Below are 27,749 nucleotides of genomic sequence, written 5' to 3' on the forward strand. Positions count from 1 at the left end.
TAACTACGGGCACTATTGGCCTTGTAAATGTAATTTCCACCACACCATTGCCTTACAATATAAAGCGCCTTGGGGCAACTGTTTGTTGTGATTTGGCGCTATATACATGTGCTCTGATGTCACTGTTTATCTCCATAGAAACTGCCCAAACAATCTTTCATACAAACTGTTTAGGGACATTACAGTGTTATGGTGGAAATTACGGCAATAGTGTGGGACAACTACATTTTGTTTAAAAAAAAATCACAACAGTTGTATGACACTGAATACCCCAATTATGTTTTGATTATTTTACTGATATTTTATTCAGAGATATTTTAAAATATTAGAAAAAATGTTTCTTTACCATTCATTTTTATCATTGAAGATCAAAAGTCTGGGTGTGGGACAAGCACAAAACGGCAATATTTGCATATAATGATGCTGACAAAAGGTGAAAAAGTCATCATAGACTACTACAACAAATTTCTTAACACACTTTCATTGTAAAGATAACTATAAAAGTGTGAAATTTCCCCTTTTTTTCTGTTTTTCATACAATATGATCAAAGGACATAAGAAGTGCCCGTAGTCTAAGAATCACCCTTATATATATATATATATATATGAGGAGTTCAGGCGCAAAACCTCTTAAATGCCACGCCCTCGGAAAATGAGATAACCATTGCAAGTAAAAGCTTACCGAGGCTCGTATCCGATAACAAAATCAATTCTGCTGCAACCCCCCACAAATCCTATGGTAAATGCAAGTCAAGATGCGGTTTGTATGCAGAAACTCGTAAGCGCCATCCCAGTTTGTGTGCAAAACCACAACGTGAACAACTCACTGGCATATATCTCGGTCATGTGACGCAAAGATTGGAGTGCCCACGAGAGCTTCTCTGATGCTGCGTTTACACATAACGATGGCACGTCACGAATGCCACGAAGTATACATTCTTGGCTGCTGATCACGAATGTGATGATTTGAGGCAAAGGCGTCAGGTGTCCTCAGGAACTGCTGCAACCTGTTACCACGCATTATGATTAATGGAACGTGTTGCTGGAGAATTATCAGAAACCATTATGCATGGTCAAGAATAATGTTCCACGCTGTTGCGCACTATTCCGCATAATAGCACATCGTTAAGTTCTGTCACATTGTGAATTAGGCGATCTGTCTCCACACACACACTCACTCATATTCATCCATCAGCTGATGAACAATTCAGATTGCTCCAGTTTACTCCTTTAAATCCACAGCAGAAGATCTTTGTGATTGCATGCTTAGTTGGGCTCTGTGCTGTGGAGTGGCGCAGAGAGGAGGAGGAGACGGAGAGAGCCAGATGTGTGGCTCCACGCGACTCTCGTCTCGCTCGTTTTTCCAAATATCAGGCAGCAGCAGGTGGAACACCTGCAGGAGCGCGCTGATGAGCATTGGAACGAAACTTTTAGCGGACTTGGCGTCTCTGTCCTTCTTCAGCATACTGCAGCAATGAAACTGAATGCCGTGCAGCAGGGTTTAATTGTGCACATGTCAGAGAAGAACACTGTCACACTCCATCAAGGATCACCACTAATCAAGACGGATCAACACGCTCAGTTGCGACCTCCACGACATGAGCTGAAATGAGGGTGGTGCGTGACATTCGTGGAAGATTTTTTGACGGCCAAACACATGCTCCACGGAAATCACGAATATCACGCACCAACATGCACTATTAAGAAACTATTAAGACTGACTATTAAGAAACATATTCTGATGAGTTAAGTCACATTAAGAATGTCAGGAATGTGCCAAGAATGACGCAACTATGACATTCGTAATGCGTACTGCCTATGTTTAATTGCAGCATTAGCATACATTAAAGTGATGGACTTACTGAGTTTTGCAAACAAACTGAAGGTGGAGATACCAGGTTTTGCAGCCAAATATATTAAAGATTGCAAATTAACACATTTCTGAATAAAGGTTGATTTTTGAGATTCTACTATTTTGTTCAGTGCACCATTTCATAACAAGAAAGAATGATTCATGGAGATGTATAACTTCCCTCAGGTAAATATCCTTATTTAAAATAAGAGTGGTCTAGAGATACAGGGTTTTGCACCTGAACTCTTCATATATACTCAACAAAAATATAAACGCAACACTTTTGGTTTTGCTCCCATTTTGTATGAGATTAACTCAACGATCTAAAACTTTTTCCACATACACAATATCACCATTTCCCTCAAATACTGTGCACAAACCAGTCTAAATCTGTGATAGTGAGCACTTCTCCTTTGCTGAGATAATCCATCCCACCTCACAGGTGTGCCATATCAAGATGCTGATTAGACACCATGATTAGTGCACAGGTGTGCCTTAGACTGCCCACAATAAAAGGCCACTCTGAAAGGTGCAGTTTTGTTTTATTGGGGGGGGATACCAGTCAGTATCTGGTGTGACCACCATTTGCATCATGCAGTGCAACACATCTCCTTCGCATAGAGTTGATCAGGTTGTCAATTGTGGCCTGTGGAATGTTGGTCCACTCCTCTTCAATGCCTGTGCGAAGTTGCTGGATATTGGCAGGAACTGGTACACGCTGTCGTATACGCCGGTCCAGAGCATCCCAAACATGCTCAATGGGTGACATGTCCAGTGAGTATGCCGGCCATGCAAGAACTGGGACATTTTCAGCTTCCAAGAATTGTGTACAGATCCTTGCAACATGGGGCCGTGCATTATCCTGCTGCAACATGAGGTGATGTTCTTGGATTGGCACAACAATGGGCCTCAGGATCTCGTCACGGTATCTCTGTGCATTCAAAATGCCATCAATAAAATGCACCTGTGTTCTTCGTCCATAACAGACGCCTGCCCATACCATAACCCCACCGCCACCATGGACCACTCGATCCACAACATTGACATCAGAAAACCGCTCACCCACACGACGCCACACACATGCTGTCTGCCATCTGCCCTGGACAGTGTGAACCGGGATTCATCCGTGAAGAGAACACCTCTCCAACGTGCCAAACGCCAGTGAATGTGAGCATTTGCCCACTCAAGTCGGTTACGACGACGAACTGGAGTCAGGTCGAGACCCCGATGAGGACGACGAGCATGCAGATGAGCTTCCCTGAGACGGTTTCTGACAGTTTGTGCAGAAATTCTTTGGTTATGCAAACCGATTGTTTCAGCAGCTGTCCGAGTGGCTGGTCTCAGATGATCTTGGAGGTGAACATGCTGGATGTGGAGGTCCTGGGCTGGTGTGGTTACACGTGGTCTGCGGTTGTGAGGCTGGTTGGATGTACTGCCAAATTCTCTGAAACGCCTTTGGAGACGGCTTATGGTAGAGAAATGAACATTCAATACACTAGCAACAACTCTGGTTGACATTCCTGCTGTCAGCATGCACGCTCCCTCAAATCTTGCGACATCTGTGGCATTGTGCTGTGTGATAAAACTGCACCTTTCAGAGTGGCCTTTTATTGTGGGCAGTCTAAGGCACACCTGTGCAGTAATCATGGTGTCTAATCAGCATCTTGGTATGGCACACCTGTGAGGTGGGATGGATTATCTCAGCAAAGGAGAAGTGCTCACTATCACAGATTTAGACTGGTTTGTGAACAATATTTGAGGGAAATGGTGATATTGGGTATGTGGAAAAAGTTTTAGATCTTTGAGTTCATCTCATACAAAATGGGAGCAAAACCAAAAGTGTTGCGTTTATATTTGTGTTGAGTATATCCTTTAAAGACATCACTGTTAAAATATAAGTTTTAAAATAAATGCAATAATGCAGGATGTTTTGAAAGTTAACGAGTAATCATGTTAAATAATTGTGATTTCAATTTTGGTCGAAACAGTCATGATTATGATGTTTGCCAAAGTTGAGCAGCTTTAGTAATGTGCTGATAACTGTGTCCATTCCAGGCTTCTCTGGTTTCTGGTACTGGCATGTACCAGTGATGAGGGACAACTGTAAAGGTGAACAACTGTACAACCTTCTCCACAAGATCGCTGAGTCTGGCCTATCCACACTGATTCAGCCACATCTACATGACCTAAAAAAGGCCTTAAACCAAAACCTCAGTCAGTGTGTTAGATTAGATTAGACAGGACTTTACTGATCCCTTGGGAAGACTCCCTCAGGGACATTGTGGTTCCAGCAGCATTGTATAGCAGCACACAGAAGCACACAGCGTAGCAAAAGTTAAAGTAAAAAAGAAAAAGTTTGCAATATAAATAAAAAAATACCAATATAATATACTACCATACCATAATATAATATCAATATATAATATATAATACCAATATCATAAAATTCTCCAAAAATAGTTGTTGCAAATGATGAAAAGCCCCCAAATTGTCATCAAACCAATACCCAGCAACCAGACAGTCAGTGAACACATCATAAGCAAACTGACAGGAAACCACAAAACCTGTGAACGTGCACAGCAGTCTGGGAGGGCTGCTTACCTGCCAAGCTGCACATTTCTACCTCAGATACCTCAGTTTGACTCAACCTGTCCTCAGCAGCCAAGAGCAAAGGCCAGACAGTCTCTAAACTTAACAGACTACCTGACAGATCAAACATGTTGTAGTACTGTCTTCATTTGTGCACATCTCCAGCCAAGGAAGAAGATCAACATGAATAAATGGATAGAAACCAGCTCAACTTTCACTGTCTTCACAACTAGTTTCTGAGGTTTAAGGTATTTAATAAACCCATATTATGTTTCTCCTTACAAAACGGGGCCAAATGCCACAGCACAAAGAGAGAAGGATCACTGGCTCCTGCTTTGTCAAAGCAGGTGGAACGTGATAAACCAGAAAAGTGAGCATGAGGCCTCCAGCCTGGTCCAACTGTGGGATATTTGGGGCAGTTCTCCACCTGACTGCAACACGGGGATGTAAAGGAGTTCCTTGTGTGCTGTGAAAGATGCTGTGCTGACACTTTGGGTCTGTGCCAGGAAGACAAACGAGCTCGGCGCTGAGTCAAAGAGCAGGCGGTGCACGGAGTGACTCCAGTGGCTCCAACGCACACCGCCTGCAGCCGTCATCAGCGGGAACCTTTGTTTTACTGGGAGGTGACCTGAGCAAATATTGAACTACTTGTAAATATCACCAGGATGTGGAGCTGAGAACAGGACCGTGACTGACTGACTGAGGGATTATTTAAGAGACTAAATGAGTGATTGTCAAAGTGAGTGAGTTAGTCAGTCAGTGATTGACTGAGTGTGAGTCAGTTAGTTAATGAATGAATCAGTGACTGAGCAAGTGAGTGAGCGAGTCAGTCAGTCAGTCAGTCAGTGATTGACTGTGAGTCAGTGAGTTAGAGTGAATCAATGACTGAGCAAGTGAGTCAGTCAGACAGTCAGTCATTCAGTCAGTGACTGACTGAATGTGAGTCAGTGAGTTAATGAGTGAATCAGTGACTGAGCAAGTGAATGAATGAGTGAGTGAGTCAGTCAGTCAGTCTGTGACTGATTGTGAGTCAGTGAATTAATGGGTTAATGAGTGAATCAGTGACTGAGCAAGTGCATGAATGAGTGAGTCAGTCAGTCAGTCAGTGATTGACTGAGTGTGAGTCAGCAACTAAATGAGTGAAACAGTGACTGAGCAAGCGAGTGAGTGAGTGAGTCAGTCAGTCAGTCATTCAGTCAGTGATTGACTGAATGTGAGTCAGTGAGTTAATGAGTGAATCAGTGACTGAGCAAGTGAATGAATGAGTGAGTGAGTGAGTCAGTCAGTCTGTGACTGAGTGTGAGTCAGTGAATTAATGGGTTAATGAGTGAATCAGTGACTGGGCAAGTGAGTGAGTGAGTGAGTCAGTCAGTCAGTGATGGGCTGAGTGTGGTACAGCGAGTTAATGACTGAATCAGTGACTGAGCAAGTGAGTGATTGAGTGAGTGAGTGAGTGAGTGAGTGCGTCAGTCAGTCAGTGATTGACTGAGTGTGATTCAGTGAGTTAATGAGTGAATCAGTGACTGAGCAAGTGAATGAGTGAGTGAGCCAGTCAGTCAGTCAGTGATTGACTGAGTGTGAGTCAGTGAGTTAATGAGTGAATCAGTGACTGAGCAAGTGAGTCAGTCAGTCAGTCAGTGACTGAGTGAGTGTGAGTTAGCGAGTTAATGAATGAATCAGTGACTGAGACAGTGAGTGAGTGAGTGAGTGAGTGAGTGAGTGAGTGAGTGAGTGAGTGAGTGAGTGAGTGAGTGAGTACATCAGTGATTGACTAATCAGTCCTAATGAATGAGTGGCTGAGTGAATGTGGGAGTGACTGAGTACAAGAGTGAATGAGTGAAACAATCAGTGACTGAGTTTGTGACTAAGTGATTGACCTAAACAAGTGAGTGAGCGAGTCAGTTAGTCAGTCAGTCAGTGAGAAAATGGGGGGGGGGGGGGGAGCACCACACCACAATATAAATGTAGAAGTAAATATGAATTTGAGTGTCATGGTGTTTTTTGACTATGTATGACTTCCTTCATGTGACATCATTATAACGTCACTCATACCAATCAATCACAAATATTTTGCTGCTCAGCATTACTGTTACTTATTATTGCTTTAAAATGTTCAGTGATTGACATCTTGACAGTTATTATTTAATCAGAGAGACATTAAATTATACATTAACATTTTTGTGATCTTAAAACTGTATAAACCATTCCTGTCGTTTTCAGTGGCACTACAATGATACTAACATTTATTAGAGCACTGTACATTAAAACAACCAAATGAAATACAAATAAATAAGAAATTATTAATGTTTTTTACGTTGTTGCTATGTAAAAGAGAAAAGAGATTAATTTGTATTGTATATTTTTCTTTTTATAAAGGTGCCCCAAGACAAAGCTTCCTTGCCCCCTTTAGAAATCATAGCTACGCCCTTGCTTTGACTAAACTGCTAACTTGATATTTAACGTAATAAATAAATAAATAAATAAATAAAGTCTTTAAGAACAAAATGTGATAATGTTTTGGTGTTTTTCTTACCGTAATTTTGATATCTGCTGCTCTTTAATTAAGCTGGTTTACCCGTGGAGAGCTCCGCTGATGACGTGGTTACTGATCTGAAGTCAGTCGGTTGGTTCCGTTTTCTTCCTGAAACTCGTTTAGTTAAGTGTGTTCTCAAATCAATCTCAAGTCAAACTGCGGCTCAGAAAAAGAAAGTCGGCCACACGCTGCTTCACTGTGAAGGGAGAAGGCGAAAGAAATTACAAAAAGTTGGAGCACAAACTCACCAGTCCGACAGAATGAATCACGGACACGTTTGGCACAGATTTGGTGACACCTGCTGGACAAAAGCGGTTACGCACACATTTTTGAAGCGTACCGAAGGCATTTTTTTTTTTTTTCGGTTCGATTCATTTTCTGTACCCCAATGAAGTGGGGACGGAGTGGGGGGCTATGGTCAATTTCACAAATTTTGACAGAATTTAAGTTTTACAGAATGAGTGAGATAAACAAAAACGTACCCAGAAGTTCTGAGGGTCCCAGGAGCTGTGAGCTTCCAACCAGCAATCTGGTGTCCCAGCAAGCTGACATCAAGGAGGAACCCTGAACAGTGGGCAGGCATTTAAATTTATACCCTAAGCTACTACAACGTCTGGCTGCTAATCTCGTGCGTTGTCCTTCATCTGGGTGGTCTTGATCCCTCTTTTTCGTGGCATGGTCCTGCCCACACACGCGCTGTGAAGTCTTCTGATAAGGTTTTCAGGCAACAACTACTAACTGAAAAACTGTCAGCAAGTTACATCACAAGAATGTTTGCACATTTCAAAAACAGCATTCAAACATATAACCCAAGAGTATTTGAATATATAGATATCATGTAATTAACCTTAACTATTGTTTACATGTTTAATAAGCATTGATAAATATTGATCACTATGAACATTTGAGTAATATATTCTTCAGCAACAAGCTCTAGTAATATATAAATGATGACTTCTAAACATTAAAACACACTCATGTGACAATATATTTTTAGCTCAATAAAAGATAAATAATATTATGATGATAGTGAATGGGGAAAAAGCACAAAAGGTTAATGCATAGTTTAAGCACTTTTAGGATATATTCCTTCAGAAGTGATCCCAGGACCTTCTCACTGTGACGCTACAGTGGTAACCACTAAGTCCTCTTGGTGCTTGTCTCCGGTTTCGATGATGTGAAGCAGACCAGAGTCCATAACTCCACCTGGATGGGATGCCAGTCCATCACAGGTGACATCCCAACTAAAGCCAGTATCCATTTTACAGCTGGGTGGACTGAGACAAACACAGATGATTTGCCTTGTCCATGGATACAAACAGGTACTCTGTAAACCCAAACAAGTTAGCAGAACTCAAAAATACTGAGGTAATCAGTTGACACTGTTATATGGCTGGGGGGGCCTGGCTGCCGGTTTGTTTGTCTGTTTGTTTTCCTCCCAGGTGGCGTGCATTTGGGACTGAGTGGCTGTGTTGCTGAGGCTGTCAGGACCTCACCCTGATCACCTGCGACTCGTCAGGACTCACAGCTGAGGTGCATCTGGATGGATTGGAGCATGTTGGCATTTAAGACTGGAGTGCACAGTGTGTATTTGCCAGAGACTCGACCTTGTGACCAGACGGGTGAGATCGTCGTCTCGGGAGCCATCTCATCAGCAGCGGATGCTGAGAAACGTCCAGGTTTGATGCACAGTCTGTGAAAGAGGAGGGGGTGAGGTCTCACGCTCGTCAGCACACTTCCTGAGGTACGTTAGATTTTGTGACTAACAGTTATACAGTCAGTAAATGTGGTGTCCCTCACACCTTATTGTATTGAGCTGTATGTTAGTCATGTATCAGCTTCCACTGCGGTGGAGTTTTGTGAACTGGATGTTCCATGCCTGCAGGTTGGAAGCTGATCAGCAATCAAGCCAGGAAGTGTTTGCTGTTTGTACACCTTTAAGTGTTCTGTGTGTAGAGTGTGGACTCACATAATGGTTCCTTCTTTCACAGACTCGGTTGTTGCGGCCACCTGGGGGGTGTCGGCGGGGTCCTTGGGTCCGAAACAGCTTCTGGCTCCGGACCGTTAGCGCTGCTGGGAGCGCACCACGCCAGGCCGCACCTTTCTGTTCTTACATTTTCACTGTTATGTATTAAATTCAGTTAGCCTTTGTACCGTGCTCTGCTTATTTCATACTGGGTCCTTCAAACGCTGGTCGGTTCTCCGAGCTGCGTCCGACACATAACAGACACAATATTTTTGAGTTCATAAACTTAAAGTCAATTCTTCCCAGAACTTAAAAGTTTTGATTATATGCTACTTGTACCTCATGATTGTAATTAAATTAAAGTGTTCAATAAGAAAAAGTAAATCCCTTCAGCTTCTCCCTTGCTTTTCACTCAGGGTCACCACAGCAGATCCGAGGTGGATCTGTATTTTGAGTGGACACAAGTTTTACACCGGATGCCCTCCCTGACACAACTCCACATCACATAGAGAAATGTGAAATTATTGAATTAAATGAGAAATTTGAACCAGGAACCTTCTGTACCAAAACCATGCACACTAACCACTTGGCCACTTCAACTGTAATATTTTCATATATAATTACTTAATTCTTTTAAGTTGTGCTTAAGTTATACTTTGAAGTTTTGCTTACTGAATATATAATTAGTTGAAATATGAAAGAAATGCAAAACCCTTCCCATCTTTATTTGATTAACGTTATTTCTAAACATTTCAATCATTTATTTATCTCTACTCCGCAAACACTCAGCCTTTCATAGATACTTTTGTACCAAATCATGATAACAATAATCAACATCCCACAACAGTACTCCAGATGGACTGAAGAAGATTGCTGACTTAATATTTGTTACATGTTCACCTGTGGTCAGTGGGTGACAGGTCTGAGTAGTTTCGAGGTGCATTGTTTCACCCCAAGACACTTCTCAACAAGAATCCCACCCAACATATCTTTGGTTAATGTACCTCTTTACCAAATGAGCTGGAAGAATTTAATATAATGAATATAACACTGAAAATGCTTAAATATAAACTAACCTTAAATGGCAATGAAGCTGCATGTACAGTCAATGTGCATGCACCTTATCATGTGTTTGATTATCTTATGATTGTTGCTAAAATGTGTAGGGAGAGGTCTAAATTGCAAATGAATAATATGAGAAATCGGGGAGCAAGTTAAAACACTTGTTTTATGAATAAAAACCGCTAAATAAAATAAAGAGCTCTATCACAAATTATTGTGGCGGATTATTTGGTAAAGCGCCAGTAGTTGGCGCTGTAGCCGTGGTTGAGCTCATATTCGCATCACGTTTCTTTGTAGAAGAAGAAGTGGTAGCACATGTGCTTCCTGTGTTGACAGTAGTGATAAAAATGGTCCGAAAATTAAAATATCACGAACAGAAGCTGCTGAAGAAGGTAGACTTCATTAACTGGGAGGTAGACAACAACCTACACGAGGTCAAAGTGCTGCGAAAGTATCGCATCGAGAGAAGGGAGGACTACACTAAGTGAGTTTGCTTTAGCTTTAGCCAAGCTAACCGGTGTAACTTTCACGATAATGTTGCTCAAATCTCTAAAACCACTTCTTGTTTTAAGTCTGTTGCTTGCATAAAGTTGGAGAATTTCAATTTTGGGTTTGTGAGAATGTTTAACGTGAAACACCAACAATTAGATATAAAATCCTTCACTCAGTTTCTAAAGGACAGTACAATACTACAGCAAATCTATAATACATAACAAAAAACGATAGTACAGTCATACACACAGCTTGGCTAAAAATAATTTATGCACATTTCATGTCTTAACTCATTCAGAATGATTCATTGACTTCCATATAAACTTTAAGTTGGCAGCATGGTGGATTAGTGGTTAGCACTGTTGCCTCACAGCAAGAAGGTCATGGGATCGATTCCCATCTGTGGCCTTATTGTGTGGAGTTTGCATGTTCTCCCCGTGCTTGTGTGGGTTCCTTCCTGGTGCTCCGGCTTCCTCCCACATCCAAAGACATGCAGGTTAGGTGGATTGGAAACTTTAAATTGTCTGTAGGTGTGCGTGCAGGTTTGAATGTGTTTGTCTATATGTGGCCCTGTGACAGACTGACATCCTGTCCAGAATGTACCCCGCCTCATGCTCTGTGACTGCTGGTATAGGCTCCCCTCATTGCCCCATCCCCGTAGAGACGGTGCCTGCTCCCAGACCACCAATAACCAGCAAAAATCTATTTAAGCATAAAAATTCAAAAAGAAAAAATAATATAGCACCTTCAACTGCACCACAGACTAAAACAGTTAAATGTGGTCTAGTAAACATTAGGTCTCTCTCTTCTAAGTCCCTGTTAGTAAATGATATAATAATTGATCAACATATTGATTTATTCTGCCTTACAGAAACCTGGTTACAGCAGGATGAATATGTTAGTTTAAATGAGTCAACACCCCCGAGTCACACTAACTGCCAGAATGCTCGTAGCACGGGCCGAGGCGGAGGATTAGCAGCAATCTTCCATTCCAGCTTATTAATTAATCAGAAACCCAGACAGAGCTTTAATTCATTTGAAAGCTTGACTCTTAGTCTTGTCCATCCAAATTGGAAGTCCCAAAAACCAGTTTTATTTGTTATTATCTATCGTCCACCTGGTCGTTACTGTGAGTTTCTCTGTGAATTTTCAGACCTTTTGTCTGACTTAGTGCTTAGCTCAGATAAGATAATTATAGTGGGTGATTTTAACATCCACACAGATGCTGAGAATGACAGCCTCAACACTGCATTTAATCTATTATTTGACTCTATTGGCTTTGCTCAAAAAGTAAATGAGTCCACCCACCACTTTAATCATATCTTAGATCTTGTTCTGACTTATGGTATGGAAATAGAAGACTTAACAGTATTCCCTGAAAACTCCCTTCTGTCTGATCATTTCTTAATAACATTTACATTTACTCTGATGGACTACCCAGCAGTGGGGAATAAGTTTCATTACACTAGAAGTCTTTCAGAAAGCGCTGTAACTAGGTTTAAGGATATGATTCCTTCTTTATGTTCTCTAATGCCATATACCAACACAGTGCAGAGTAGCTACCTAAACTCTGTAAGTGAGATAGAGTATCTCGTCAATAGTTTTACATCCTCATTGAAGACAACTTTGGATGCTGTAGCTCCTCTAAAAAAGAGAGCTTTAAATCAGAAGTGCCTGACTCCGTGGTATAACTCACAAACTCGTAGCTTAAAGCAGATAACCCGTAAGTTGGAGAGGAAATGGCGTCTCACTAACTTAGAAGATCTTCACTTAGCCTGGAAAAAGAGTCTGTTGCTCTATAAAAAAGCCCTCCGTAAAGCTAGGACATCTTTCTACTCATCACTAATTGAAGAAAATAAGAACAACCCCAGGTTTCTTTTCAGCACTGTAGCCAGGCTGACAAAGAGTCAGAGCTCTATTGAGCTGAGTATTCCATTAACTTTAACTAGTAATGACTTCATGACTTTCTTTGCTAACAAAATTTTAACTATTAGAGAAAAAATTACTCATAACCATCCCAAAGATGTATCGTTATCTTTGGCTGCTTTCAGTGATGCCGGTATTTGGTTAGACTCTTTCTCTCCGATTGTTCTGTCTGAGTTATTTTCATTAGTTACTTCATCCAAACCATCAACATGTTTATTAGACCCCATTCCTACCAGGCTGCTCAAGGAAGCCCTACCATTATTTAATGCTTCGATCTTAAATATGATCAATCTATCTTTGTTAGTTGGCTATGTACCACAGGCTTTTAAGGTGGCAGTAATTAAACCATTACTTAAAAAGCCATCACTTGACCCAGCTATCTTAGCTAATTATAGGCCAATCTCCAACCTTCCTTTTCTCTCAAAAATTCTTGAAAGGGTAGTTGTAAAACAGCTAACTGATCATCTGCAGAGGAATGGTCTATTTGAAGAGTTTCAGTCAGGTTTTAGAATTCATCATAGTACAGAAACAGCATTAGTGAAGGTTACAAATGATCTTCTTATGGCCTCGGACAGTGGACTCATCTCTGTGCTTGTTCTGTTAGACCTCAGTGCTGCTTTTGATACTGTTGACCATAAAATTTTATTACAGAGATTAGAGCATGTCATAGGTATTAAAGGCACTGCGCTGCGGTGGTTTGAATCATATTTGTCTAATAGATTACAATTTGTTCATGTAAATGGGGAATCTTCTTCATAGACTAAAGTTAATTATGGAGTTCCACAAGGTTCTGTGCTAGGACCAATTTTATTCACTTTATACATGCTTCCCTTAGGCAGTATTATTAGACGGTATTGCTTAAATTTTCATTGTTACGCAGATGATACCCAGCTTTATCTATCCTTGAAGCCAGAGGACACACACCAATTAGCTAAACTGCAGGATTGTTTTACAGACATAAAGACATGGATGACCTCTAATTTCCTGCTTTTAAACTCAGATAAAACTGAAGTTATTGTACTTGGCCCCACAAATCTTAGAAACATGGTGTCTAACCAGATCCTTACTCTGGATGGCATTACCCTGACCTCTAGTAATACTGTGAGAAATCTTGGAGTCATTTTTGATCAGGATATGTCATTCAAAGCGCATATTAAACAAATATGTAGGACTGCTTTTTTGCATTTACGTAATATCTCTAAAATCAGAAAGGTCTTGTCTCAGAGTGATGCTGAAAAACTAATTCATGCATTTATTTCCTCTAGGCTGGACTATTGTAATTCATTATTATCAGGTTGTCCTAAAAGTTCCCTAAAAAGCCTTCAGTTAATTCAAAATGCTGCAGCTAGAGTACTGACGGGGACTAGAAGGAGAGAGCATATCTCACCCATATTGGCCTCTCTTCATTGGCTTCCTGTTAATTCTAGAATAGAATTTAAAATTCTTCTTCTTACTTGTAAGGTTTTGAATAATCAGGTCCCATCTTATCTTAGGGACCTCGTAGTACCATATCACCCCAATAGAGCGCTTCGCTCTCAGACTGCAGGCTTACTTGTAGTTCCTAGGGTTTGTAAGAGTAGAATGGGAGGCAGAGCCTTCAGCTTTCAGGCTCCTCTCCTGTGGAACCAGCTCCCAATTCAGATCAGGGAGACAGACACCCTCTCTACTTTTAAGATTAGGCTTAAAACTTTCCTTTTTGCTAAAGCTTATAGTTAGGGCTGGATCAGGTGACCCTGAACCATCCCTTAGTTATGCTGCTATAGACTTAGACTGCTGGGGGGTTCCCATGATGCACTGTTTCTTTCTCTTTTTGCTCTGTATGCACCACTCTGCATTTAATCATTAGTGATTGATCTCTGCTCCCCTCCACAGCATGTCTTTTTCCTGGTTCTCTCCCTCAGCCCCAACCAGTCCCAGCAGAAGACTGCCCCTCCCTGAGCCTGGTTCTGCTGGAGGTTTCTTCCTGTTAAAAGGGAGTTTTTCCTTCCCACTGTAGCCAAGTGCTTGCTCACAGGGGGTCGTTTTGACCGTTGGGGTTTTACATAATTATTGTGTGGCCTTGCCTTGCGGTGTGAAGCGCCTTGGGGCAACTGTTTGTTGTGATTTAGCGCTATATAAAAAAATTGATTGATTGATTGAAGTTGAGTGTGTGAGTGATAAGCTTTAAGTTTTTAATTTGCAGTGTCACATTTTTCAGTGGGTTAAAGGTCAACATACTCCAGGACCATAAAGACTTGGACTGTCTTTCTCCTGTAGAGATATTGGCGTCACCAGACACCTCTGTCCAATGATCCCATGACTCCATGAAATCTTCTCAGGTTTCTCACAATTTCAAAAGCCAAGAACCCAGAGACACGAATATCATTCATTAAATACATACAGACTTGAATTCATTTAAATATCAAGATATGTGGTTATCTATTAAAATGCAATGAGATAAGCATCAAATGATTTCACTCTGTGCTATAATCATTGTTTAAAGTCAATTTATTAAGGGTGTAGTTTGCTGGGTGGCACCAAAGTACACCAATAGTGCACTTCAGGTCAACTGTGACACCCTGTAGCCCTAGCAGCCACCATTATTTACATCCCCAAAAAAGTATTTTCCTAATTCAATCAATGGGGTGGCCTTGTGATAGAGTGGTTACCTGTCCGGGGTATACCCCGCCTATCGCTCAGTGACCGTTGGGATAGGCTCCAGCCTCCTGTGATTCTTAACTGGAATAAGTGTGTTCAGAAAATGGGTGGACATGTAGTACCCACGACAGACAAATAGAAAGTAAGTTGAAAGCACTTTACACACAAGGCCCTTGGGAAAACGGCAGTTTAAAAAGGTATTATGCATGGCACGTATAACTTGATCCTTAACTACCTTTTGAAGAAAATCTAAGTTTGCTGCTGTCACATCCTCTGTGATCCTCAGAAAAAACTGGCTCAAAAAAGTTTATTAGCTTCCATGCAAATGTAGCTCCGGGCTTGTAGACAACAGCATCATAGTGTTGCTGTCATCATGTGACATCATTAATGTCGGAATATCTCACATCACTAATGTCATGGATATAATGTTTGTGTGTTTTTGGTAGCTTTAAAGACAGTATTATCCATTTTGCTGTGATTTACATCTGTATGATGGTCACATGTGGTAAAATTAAAAACTGTATTTCCAAACCTGTCTCTTTGCAGGGCTGATATGATTTTAATCACTGTAAAAAAAAAAACAACAAAAAAAAAATCAGAAATTATTTTTTTTTTAGAAATCAGTGCTTAAAACATTACTGAAATATGAAATCAATACCATTAATTAATGGTACTTGTACATGTTGTATGTGCACCTTTATGTTTTAACATGTCAATAAAGATTCTAACTAATATTATTTATATAGTCTCATTTAAAAAAGTGAAATAAATAAAAATGAAAAAAGTCCATTTAAATCAAAAGTTGATTTAAATCGAAAAATCAGAAATCATGACATTTTAGGAAAAAGTTAAGAACAACTTCTCAATAGTTGAAATATTGCTGTGATCAGAAATTCACCATAAGGTCGTTTTTTTTTTTTTTTTGTTTTTTGTTTTTTTTTGTGAATCAGCTGGTGGTTAACGTCTTGTTTCCTTTCATGGATGTCGTGTGTCAGGTACAACAAGCTGAGCCGCAACATACGAGACCTGGCACAGAAAATCAGAGACCTGGATGAGAAGGATGGCTTCAGAGGTCAGAGTACACATCGGCTTCTGGAAAAACTGTAAGTCCATCTAACATTCAGACATCGGGGTGAGCGGCTTAAGCGGACAGTATTGTGAGCAGTGAGATAATCACATCTTACTGCTTTATGCTTTTGGACAGTTTTATGTGGTGGCACCACTTTATCTGTATAAAAGCACAACTTGTTAACCTTCACTGATGTCATGATAATTTGTTTTTTCATGTTAGATACAGCATCGGCCTGATCCCCACCAAACAGAATTTGTCCCTCACAGAGAAAGTCACAGCTTCTTCATTCTGCAGGTAAATCGGCTCACATCCTGATTAACGTTATGTTGTGAGTCATGCATCTGACTGTGCAGCACCTTATGTTCCTGCTTCCACTCATCTATCACTCCTGCAGGCGGAGGCTGCCCAGTATCATGCTGAGCCTGCGGATGGCTCAAAACCTGAAGACAGCTATCACTTTCATTGAACAGGGACGTATCCTTCATGACTGTTTATACCACAGCTGTGACAAAATACACTCAGATTACACTATTATGTCTGTCTCAATACGTCAGTGATTTGAAACACATGCTTTGAAATGTTTCAGCTGGTTTGTCCCCTCTGGTGTTAATTTTAAATGTCTTAATAGACACAAGTCATTGAACTAGGATCATTTTGCTTTTGAATTTGATATTCACAGGATAAAGTTGGCACAGCTTATGTTGAAACAATCAGTCATAAATAATAAATGCTGTCAACTTATTTATTTCCAAATTCAAGGGCATATATTGAGGCAGCACGGTGCGTTAGTCTTTAGCAGTGCGGGTGTCACGGTACACAGAAGTCGCAGTTCGGTTCACACCTCAGTTTAGACATCACTGTTTGGTATGAGTTCAGTTTTTGCAAATTCGTCAAATCTTTATGCAGTATGTTTAATCTGTGAGCAGCAGAGAGCTGCTGTCAGACGCTTTAGTACCGTGAGACAAAGTGTAAATGTAAACTTTTTTTTATTATTATTATTAAACCTTTATGAATTGGATTACGTCTGTCGCGTCATAATGAATTTACTGTGCAGCGCATTGTGTTTTTGTTTATATATCGTGACGTGTAGAGCCAGACTGCCTTCAGTATTTTGTCCATTTTATTTTACATTTGTTTATTGCACAAATGATGACATCTCATAAAACTCTGCTCTGCAGATTTGAAATCACTGCACACAGTGTCACTAATTGGTGGCTAATTCATATAAAACATCAACTTTTGTCAGAAGTTGTGGCATTGTTGGTCTAAAGTTGCATGTGGTCTGATTTTATATGGGGACAGTGATTCAAAATAAATGCACATTGGTATACGTTTGCATTTGAGTTCATATTTTTGAAGAAAAGGGAAAAATAACTAATTCCATTTATGCTTCCCAAGGTTCTGGATGGAATAATGCGGCAGCTTGCTTCAAGTACCTGGCTCGCTGTTTCTACTTTTCCGCTGTTTTCACAGGGAGCAGGCTGAGGGGTCTGACCCTGCCTTCCTGCACAGAGCATGAAACTAGACGGATACAGTCTGTAGACATGAGCAGAGCAGCTCGCTGAAATCTAAATGATTTATGGAAACAAATACACGTGTGTGTGTGTGTGTGTGTGTGTGTGTGTGTGTGTGTGTGTGTGTGTGTGTGTGTGTGTGTGTGTGTGTGTGTGTGTGTGTGTGTGTGTGTGTGTCTATAATCATACTGTGCAGAGTCGTACCATGACTTGGTTCTTTGTGTCCAGTTTTCAAATTCTCCCTGTGTTTGGGTTTCCTCCGATAGCTCTGTTTTCCTCCAACTTCCAAAGATGTGGAAGTTAGATGAAGTGAAAGGAGTGAGTGTGCTTGTCTTTGTGTGTCAGCATTACAGTACCACCAGATTGGTGGCCTGTCCAGGGTGTACAGTGATGCCTCGCTTTCACCCATTCTCACACACGCACACTGATGTCAGGGTGCTACCATGCAAGGCGCTCACTACACCCTGGGAGCAACTTGAGGATTGAGGACCTTTCCCACGGGCCCTGAATGATTTTCTCGGCCTGACGGCGTTTTGAACCGAGAATCCTCTGGTCTCAGGTCCATACTTGAATGGGCTTGAACTCCCATGTGACCCTTAATTAGAATAAGCGGGTACAACAAATGAATGAAATAATGAGGATCAACTGATTAAAATCTAGTGGGCTTTAATTCAGCTGATAAACCCATTTTATTTTTATGTAATAATGCCACAGACCTGCATACCACCTAGTCAGTGCTGCCACCTGCTGTATGTTTAGTGGATGACTGATGGGTGATACTTTTCCTTCTCTATCTCATTGTGTTTTCTTGAAAAATACATGTACCTTCAAATGAGCTTGTCAGTTTCTTTCATTTCTAAAAAAGGCAGTATTGTTTTGCCAGCTTGAATGAATGAATGAGTTTTATTTCTGTACAAAAACAAAAGAAAAACTTTTCAGTACAAAACAAAAACCTGATTTCTCAGCCTAAGTCACCAAAGGGGTGTAGGTAGAAGCCAAAGCTTATGTACACCTACCCCTTTTACCTTAGGAAATTATACTCAAAACAACAAATACAAAAAGAGCAAAGCACAGACATTTGAAGTTAATGAACTTAAATTTCTCGTCATAACAAAATAAATAATAGCGCACAATCCAAAAATAATGGTGCATACTCGGTAAACTTATTTGTCCATACTGTAACGAGAAATTATATTGTTTTTATGAAGTCTGTTAAAGCTGACTAGAGTACAGCATAATACAGGGTACACCATAACTTTAACCAGCACATCTGGGTTCAAGCAAACCCCAGGACTCCATAATAATTTTTCTTATTGGGGTGCACTTGGACCCCAAATTGATATATTGTTGTTATCTGGTCAGACTCCACAGCAAAATTTTGCACCAAGTGTCAATTTTTCATTACTGCTAAACTGTCAGAACAGTTTTTAATTCAAGTTATTTGCATCAGAGCAACTGCAGGGGGGGGAGTAAAGTAAGTATTGAAGAGTCATGTTAAAAAAAGAGAAATATTATTATATTATCAGTCTTTCTTTTTTTTTTTTCTTTTTTTTTTTTTCCTCAGTAATATTGCAGGTACTTCCAAGGATGGCATAAATAAAAACATGTTAATAGTATTTAAAAAAAAAACCAAGACATTCTGGTGGGGTCTTCATGGACCCCAGGTGTACAGATAAGTAAATTTCATGATGTGAACTGATGAGGATTAAACACGGTTCTAAAAATTCCAGACAGTAGGTTCAAATTAAATTTCTTAAAATGGAATGTTTCACTGCAGTATCTGTTTATGAATGAATAGAAAATGTTAATGCCTTAAATTTCCTTAATCTCACGCTGAGCCTCAGAAACCAATGTGTTTTTCTGTTTGTGGAGCTCATAAGCCATTCCACACAGGAACACGTGGATCCATCTCAGTTCATCTGCTAAACTGAACCAGACCATTTTTCTATAGTTGCTGTAGTCCCTTGTTACTTTAATGTCACAATACACCAAAGAGGGGCTCCTCCTTCCCCCTCCCATATTTTTCACACACAAGCAGCGTGCATACTTATGTACAAGTTCTGACGGGGGCTGTAGAAAGGATGTGCATTTAGAAAAATCCCTGTAGCCCACCAACTTCTTTACCTCTCGAACACATTCTGAGAATACAGAGTACGGGCCAGTACCTAAGGTTTTACAAGCTCTATCAAGCGGGAGGTTGCTAGTACCCTTAAAGTTTTATACATTAACAATAAAACTTTAAAACCTGGCTCATGAACAGGACGTCAATGAAGTGAGGTTAAAATTAGGGTATATGGTGAAATATCCTCATCGTTAGAACTGGAGTAGCCACAGCATTGTGAACCATTTGGAAGACCTATGATATTAGTGCACGGCAATCCAGAAAAAAAACATTCCATTAATGAATTCTAGATTTCACAAAGGTGTGAACCAGTGGCTCTGGATTGGCAATCTCAGCTATATTATGCAAACAGAAGTAAACATTAATTGGTAGTCTCTTTAAAATGCGGACAAAAAGAAAGTGAGGCATGGAAGATCACCCTGAAGGTTTTTGCTTAATTAGTATAAGTAACACACATCCAATGATAATGTTGACTGATCATACAGATGTCTCATGGGACAGATGTCTGTGTCCTCATTATCTGTTATTTTGAGTTATAAGATTCATTCATTCATTTTCTGCTGCTTATCTGGGTCTGAGTCCTGGAGGCGCAGACCAAGCAGCTCATTCCATACTTCCCTATACATGACCAAGTCCTGTAAGTTTTCCCGGGGGATCCTGAGGCTTTCCCAAGCCATCTGGGTAAATATAATCCCTCCAGCATGTCCTGGTCTTCCCCGGGGTCTCCTCCCAGTTGGATGTGCCTGGTAGACCTCCCTAGGGAGACGACCAGGGAGCATCTTCACCAGATGCCTGAACCACCTCAACTGGCTTTTGATGCAAAGAAGCAGCGGCTCTACTCTGAGTCCCTCCCGGATAATCGAGCTTCTCACCCAGTCCACGAGTGTAAGCCCAGATCCCCGACAGAGGAATCTCAATTCTGCTGCTTGTATCTGCGATCTTATTCTTTCAGTCATTAGCTAAAGTTCATGGCCATAGATGAGGATGGGACTGTAAATTGACTGGTAAATTGAAAGCCTCACCTTCTGGCTCTCCTCCTCCATCACAACAGTCTTGTACCATGTCCATAAAACATCAGCTGCAGTCTGTACTTAAAATCAGGGATGAAAAATCTACGATTTTCAGAGGATTTCTGTTTTTTTTTTTCTGTCCTGTTGCCTGGGTCAATTTGAGATCAGTGTTGTTCAGTAGGAAGCGTTCAGTACTGAATTTAGTGCTTTTACATCAGGCATTTTGTTGGGCAGCTATGGGGCCCTTGGGATAATAATGTTAAATCATTGGCTTTGGCGCATTCTTGTTCACTTGAGTGTCTGATTTTGTGATAAAGGTGGGTTAATGGTCTGCAAACAATCGTTAATTTGTTCTTAATATGTAAGACAACCTGTGCTACTTGTGCAAAAGCTCCTTTCACACCAACGCAAATGTAGAGTTGCATATTGTGGCGTTAAGCAGGTCTACGCCGAGTTTGTGCTCCCTACGCAGCAGTAGACTGAGAGCTACTAGAGGAGGATGCAAGAAATTAAACGTTTAAGTGTCCAGTGTCCACTTCTCACGGCAAGTTGTGCACGGCCCCCAGAAGCAGCTTCAGTTTGCTTCAGTTTTCACCTCTTCCAGTCTGTCAGGATTGTGGCACGTTAAGAGTCTATTAAGTCCTGCTCACGGACAGTCGCCAGCAGAAGGACATGTCCACGTCTAAGTTAACCTTCCATCTCCACTTCTCATGCATGCAGCATGCACATGGTTGCGCTCACAAACGGACTGTCTCGTGCATAATTAACTGACTCAAACATTGTTCAGAAGGAAATGCAGTAACACTGGTTTTCCTGCTTTTACTCGGGGACATGTGTCACGGGTCTGTGGATCAAAGCTGTTCTCACAGAATGTCCGCTGCTGCTGCTGGCTTAAAAACCTTTTCATACCTTCATGCTCAGAAAGCTGTGATTTCCACTGCTTTGTTTCTCTGCGTTCTCTCTCTCTCTCTCTCTCTCATGGTCAAACAACAAGCATGATGTTTAAGTATGTGAATTTAAATGGCAATATTTTCCCTTTTACTTTTTTTTTTTTTTTGCAGCAGCGTCTCACTGTACGTCGAAAAACGTGAGTGCCGTTTGCTTTTCATGAACCATTTTGAGAAGGGATCGCACTTCCACAGAGGCAGAAAATAGCAATGGCTACATACTTGGCAGTAGTGCAACTGTAAAAACCTCACGATACAGTCCACTGTTTTGCAAGTACAGTGATGTGCTCTGCACAGCCGGAAGGAGTGAACTGAAAAAGTTGAATTGGTTTTAAATAGCGGCAGGGGCTACACGCAGCAGTATGCATACATTAAAAGCAAACATATGTAACTGCAAGCAAATCTACAAATGCAACAACATGTGATTATGCAGGAAAAATGCAGCGTATGCACGCATTTTGGGCGTACTCTAAATGCAGCACAACTGTACGTTTGCACCGATGTGAAAGGGGCTTAAGAGTTAGGTGAATGTTGATTGTGCGGTGCTGATGATAGAGGCCACTGTGCTCATTCATGGACCTTCAAAGTAGCAAAAATGTTTCTGTAAATGAAAAATTGAAGCGCTGTGAATACTTTCCAGATGCAGGGTATCGTCCTTACCACCCTTGTTAGTGCAATATTTCAACAACCAGTTGACCAGTTTCCTTCCTTTCTCTAGTGGCTAACTTTCTTTAGCCACTAGACCATTGGTGATGGTCTAGTGGCTAAAGTGTTGGGTTTGAGTCCAGAAGATCATGGGTTCATATCCCCACCTGACTGGAAAATCACTTGGGCAAGGCCTTTAATCCCCTATTGCTCCCGGTGTGTAGTGAGCGCCTTGTATGGCAACACCCTGACATCGGGGTGAATGTGAGGCATAATTGTAAAGCGCTTTGAGTGGCTGATTCAGATGGAAAAGCGCTATATAAATGCAGTCCATTTACCATTCCTTCCTATTTAGCATAAGCATGTACTTGGGTGATCCGCCGACACTTTGTATTACTGATTTGTGGGGGCTGGGGGAATATGTCATCTCCTGATGACTCTTGTTTGAGGAGTCAGGTTTTATCCTCTGAATATTGCTGTTTGTCTTGGAGTAGGTAATGAAATAATTTCTCAGTCCAAGATGTTGCTGTGTTGTCTTTAAGTCGATCTCAGATGTGCGTGTGGGACCAGAAATCGTAACTGACCCAGCTTTTCTCGTCACAAAGTTTGTGTCCACAATAATGTAGCAAAGACCTTTCATCGATACATACATACATTTTCAATGAATGAGCAGAAGTACACTTGTAAAAAATCACTGATAATAATATGGATTATTGTTTTATTCTAGAAACATGGAAGATTTTGTAACTTGGGTGGATTCATCAAAGATCAAACAGCATGTCATGAATTATAATGATGAGGTAAGGTTAAAAAAGTTTTTTAATTGTGCTTTCTATGTCAAAGATTACGGTGTGAAAATACAGAAATGCGTGCATAAACAGCTCACAGGGAATTACTTTTATATGTGTCTGCATTGATTGTAGTAGAGAAGCTTGAATCTTCGACTGGACTGGGTTGCTTGACACGAGGACGTTTCGCTTCTAATTGCAGAAGCTTCTGCAGCTAAAATTCTTGCTCTGGTAATCTGACTTCTTTCTTGACTCTTGCAGAAAAGAATTACAGAGCTAACAAAAGCTGGAGTATTAAACCTAACCAGACCCCTCCTACTGAGAGGCAGACTGCTATTGGCCAGCAGGGGTCAAAATAGTATGTGCATGTGCTAGTGTTCAAGGGGTGCACGTAATTTTATACTGCACTAGCACTGGTGCGAGTAACTTTATCCAAGTTTTATCAACTATAAGCACCAATAGAATGAACCAATAAAGGAATCAATAAGGAAAAAAACAATTTCCAGTATGTTGTCTTCGTCTTCCCTACGTTTTATGACTCTCACACACGGACCGAGTTGCTGTGCTCTATTTGTTGTGGAAAGCTGACAAACGTCGCCAGCGGCGCCGTCCCTGGGTTCACAACATCCTCATGAGACGTTCCCAATTTGGGGAGTTTCATTATTTGCTGCAGCAGCTGCAGCAAATAAACTGCAGCTGCAGAAGCTCCAGTTTGAGGACCTCCTGTCCTGTTCGCACACGCACATGTAAACTACGGAGCCCTGGAAGTGTCATTGCAAAATGTTTTGCATGTGGAGAGAATGTGCACTCGTTTTATTATATTGTGCGCACATTTTATTAGAAATGGATGTGGTCAGGGTATATCATCATGGTCTGGGCGCACAAGGACATATAGAGAACTCTGGCTATCCAGCATGGCATCATCTGGAGTTTAAGTACATTAAAAAGGATGCTGATGGCGAAGCGTCTCCCCATCGTGAGGATGACAGTTTAGGTCATATCATTTTGAATGAAAGGAAAACGTGCGCACGTTTTATTATAATTCGAGGGATCAATTAAAGAAAAACGTGCGCACAAATTATCACGGCCATTAAAATGTGCGCATGAATTATCACAGCCATTAAAACATGCGCACATTTTATTAATTTGAGAGCACATTTTATTAATTCGTGGGCTCAATTAAAGGATAACGTGCGCACAAATTATCATGGTCAGAAAAAATATCACTTTAAGTGACTTCTCCCGGGTTCTGTACGTTCGCGCGCACGTGAAAAAAAAAAAAAACTGTCTGCCGCTGCTGCTCTCCCCTCCCCTCAAACTCTCCCCAGAGAGGAAGAGTCTGACACATCAGAGGAGGAGTTTTATGGTTGATATAAGACTGACTTTTGGTTGTGCAAGTAACTTTTTTTTTTTTTTTTTTGGTGCAAGTCATTTTTTTGTTACTAGCACCAGTGCAAGTAGGTTATAAAATGTATTTTGACCCCCGGCCAGTGACTAACAATTGCTCTAATTGGCACCTGTTGTGCTCTAGTTAGCACCCTAATGACAGGACAGCTGTCCCTCCTAACGATGGGACTGACGTCTCTCCTGATGATGTGAATGACTCATTACCATGAACAAAAGACTGAAACTGCTTTGACCTGAGTACCCCATTATAAACAGGGGACAAAGCGTGTCTCAGACCCCCTCCCTGGTTAAGGCTGGGTTTCAACTGTTTCACATACAAAGCTTCTTTCACTCCCCTCTCAAACCATTTCTTTTCTCTGGCTAAGATTTTAACTTCCTTGTCCTCAAATGTGCGGTTAGTGTCTTTAAGGTGCAGACTGAGGTCCACCGGTGCCCTCTCTGCGGTGCTGGTATAGCCTTTTGTGCAATGGCTGCTTAGTCTCACCTGACTACCAGAGCAAGAATTTTAGCTGAGGAACCTTCTGCGATTACAAGCGAAACGTCCTCGTGTCAAGCAACCCAGTCCAGTCGAAGATTCAAGCTCCTCTACTATGGAATCCACCTGGACAACTGAGAGCCTTCATAGAAACAAAGTCTGCATTGATTGTGCAGCACTGGCTCAGTTGGCACCAAGATCTCAAACATGCAAAATTAGATGTGAACTCGGCCCCTGAAATTGCTTTTAGCCTTGATGAAGCATGGTGCATGTGTAAAGCTCACATATCTGAACGTTCAACACCCACGATATTGCACATTGAAGTGGATATGTGCTCAGTGGATAACACACAGTTTTGCGCATTGGAAAGACACAATCCTGAGCATATGCTGTTTTTTTGGGTTTGTTTTTTTTTTTGTTTTTTTGGGGGGGCTGTGGTGTTTACACATTTTTTACACATGCAGGTCTTTAATAAATAATGCCCCTAGTAAGGTAAATTTGCAGACATTTAGTTCTTTCTTTTGTTTTTGTCTGTTCAGTGGTGAGTCTGTGAAGCAGTTTTCTCAAGTTTTTTGTGCCTTGTATAGTAATATTAATTGGCCAGCTGAATGAACCTGTAGAATCATGTTTGGAAAAAAAATGCGCATGGTTTTCCTCTACATAGATTCTCCAGTGCAACATATAGTCTGAAAAATATGTATACAGGTGCACATTTATCATAAAAACTTTGAGAGGGATGATAAATGCAGGTCGGGTATGGATTCACATTAGCAGTACCACAATGATCAGGGATAGTGACGCCACAGAGGAAGTTGGCTGCTGAAACACTCAAACTGAATAAACACAAGACAAATCATGACTGACTGCAGTTGATCAGTGCGTCAGTATTTTTGATGAAAATATGAGGTTGAATTACTTCATATTATCACCTCCTTCACTGCTATAGACATACACAATGCTCCATCCTCCAACACAGTTGCGTGAATAAAAACAATACGAATCCATAAAAATCCTGTGTTGCAGATCCTTTGTGGGGGGAGATAATTAAAAACTGGCTCGTCTGTCAGCTTGTGTCAGCTCAGCTGCATTGATAGCAGCCTGCTGAGCCACTCTTGTTCCTCCAGTTAATTTCTTATCTGAACAGATCGTTTACATCATCTGTCCTTGCTCTATTTTTCCATGTAACATTTCTCCGATGTCTGGGTTCAAATTGATGAGATTTCATCTCTCCACATTGGAAAAACTGAGAGACTTGCGGCTGGAGGACACCTGCTGTTCTGTACATGCTGTATTAAACACATGATATCACAGGTCAATAAAGTGTTCCATGACACACGAAAATGGCAGCATGCATTCAAGCAGACTTTATCAATTAACTAAAAACATTTCACACTGAGGAAAGTAGACAGTTTTTATTTATTTATTTATTTATTTTTTTAGAAATAATATAAATCTTTACTGACCTCCAACATGCGTGTCATATTCCTTTAAAATGTTGAAGTTCCTTGTGGACCTTCTTGTACTCTTGCTGCAGTGAACATATGCTGTAGCTGCATGTTTGAGCAGGTCCATTAAACCTGGACGTGTCCCACAGTGTCAAAGCACTGATTGATGTCTGTCAACACATTTTCTCTTGCAGAGGGATGACTTTGATCTGGTGTCATAGACCTGCTGTCCAGGGTCTCAGCCAGGAGAGAGGACCAGGACACAAACTCTAGTCCTTCAGCTGGGACATCAGTGCAGTGACTCAACAAACATCGAGTTGTCTGAAGTACAAACGGAATGAAACTCTTAAAAACTGACAAAACGTGCTCGTCAAACACAATACTCCAGCAGTATGTACAGTAATGAGTACAATGCATCTATTACTGCTATATCCAAAAATGGTCATGTGACCGCTGTTTGTTAGCAGGATTACTTGGTTGTTGAGTTATTTGTATGTTTTTTTTGTTTATTTTTCTGGGGAGGGGGCTGTAAAGTAAAGTTTTGGTATTGATCCACAGAGTTAATGGTCACATTTTTTTAGTATGAGATCCAGCAGTGCTCCGAGTGCTGTCTGTATGTTAAATAGCAAAGTTAAAGTATTTATCAAAGCTAAACACTGCTTTGTACTGTCAAAATACACACCTGGGATCCGCTGTTCATCAAATGTCATTAAAATGAACTGCTGGTGTAACAGCAGTAACACATAAGAATATGTCTTATTTCATTTAGGTGCGCTCTGCTTGAAAATAAAGGACATGGAAGCAGTTAAAAATGAAATACAGTGCCCTCCAAAAAGTATCGGAACACTTGGTATTTCACACATTTTTGCCATTTCAAATACAAAAATAAAAATTTCTAAAGTATAAATTAATTAAAAATATAAAACCCAAGATGATGGGTTGCATAAGTAATTGAATGCTTTGATATAATACCTGTAAATAATCAGTTTTATTGCAAGTCTTCTTGAGACAAGTCAGGGGATGGATACATGAACATTTCAAAATCACTGAATTTACATCAATTATGAAGAAATACAAACAGTAAGGCACTCCATGGTAAATGGCAAATTGTAGCTGAACTTTCAGGTCTTCATTTTAAGAAAATCCTCCTCTATAGGACATATTCACAGCGCTTCACTCTTTCTATATTTTATGTTACAGCCATTTTCCGATCTCTCCAGAGATGTTCAATTGGATTCAGGTCTTGTCTCTGGTTGGGCCACTCAAG

At 40.8% G+C, this 27,749-nt stretch overlaps 2 protein-coding genes across 4 annotated transcripts in view; one reads left to right on the plus strand and one right to left on the minus strand.

Annotated features, from left to right (window-relative positions):
• LOC117522524 (UDP-N-acetylglucosamine transporter-like) overlaps nucleotides 1-7,224 on the minus strand; it is a 49,624-nt gene extending 42,400 nt beyond the window's left edge. For 2 of the 3 annotated variants that reach the window (XM_034183967.1, XM_034183968.1), the window contains exon 1: nucleotides 6,975-7,224. The gene's annotated coding sequence lies outside the window, so the exon portion shown is untranslated. The remainder of the gene's footprint in view (nucleotides 1-6,974) is intronic. The other variant, XM_034183969.1, reaches the window with a different exon arrangement.
• Nucleotides 7,225-10,307: 3,083 nt separating this feature from the next.
• imp3 (IMP U3 small nucleolar ribonucleoprotein 3) lies at nucleotides 10,308-27,298 on the plus strand. The gene is made up of 7 exons (XM_034183854.1): nucleotides 10,308-10,486; nucleotides 16,053-16,160; nucleotides 16,349-16,423; nucleotides 16,524-16,603; nucleotides 22,920-22,971; nucleotides 23,095-23,167; nucleotides 26,677-27,298. The coding sequence occupies exons 1-7, from the start codon at nucleotides 10,350-10,352 to the stop codon at nucleotides 26,701-26,703; spliced, it is 552 nt and encodes a 183-aa protein (XP_034039745.1). The 5' UTR covers nucleotides 10,308-10,349; the 3' UTR covers nucleotides 26,704-27,298.
• Nucleotides 27,299-27,749: the final 451 nt, after the last annotated feature.

The sequence above is a fragment of the Thalassophryne amazonica genome, chromosome 12 (genome assembly GCF_902500255.1).
Source record: "Thalassophryne amazonica chromosome 12, fThaAma1.1, whole genome shotgun sequence".
Classification (NCBI taxonomy): Eukaryota; Metazoa; Chordata; class Actinopteri; order Batrachoidiformes; family Batrachoididae; genus Thalassophryne; species Thalassophryne amazonica.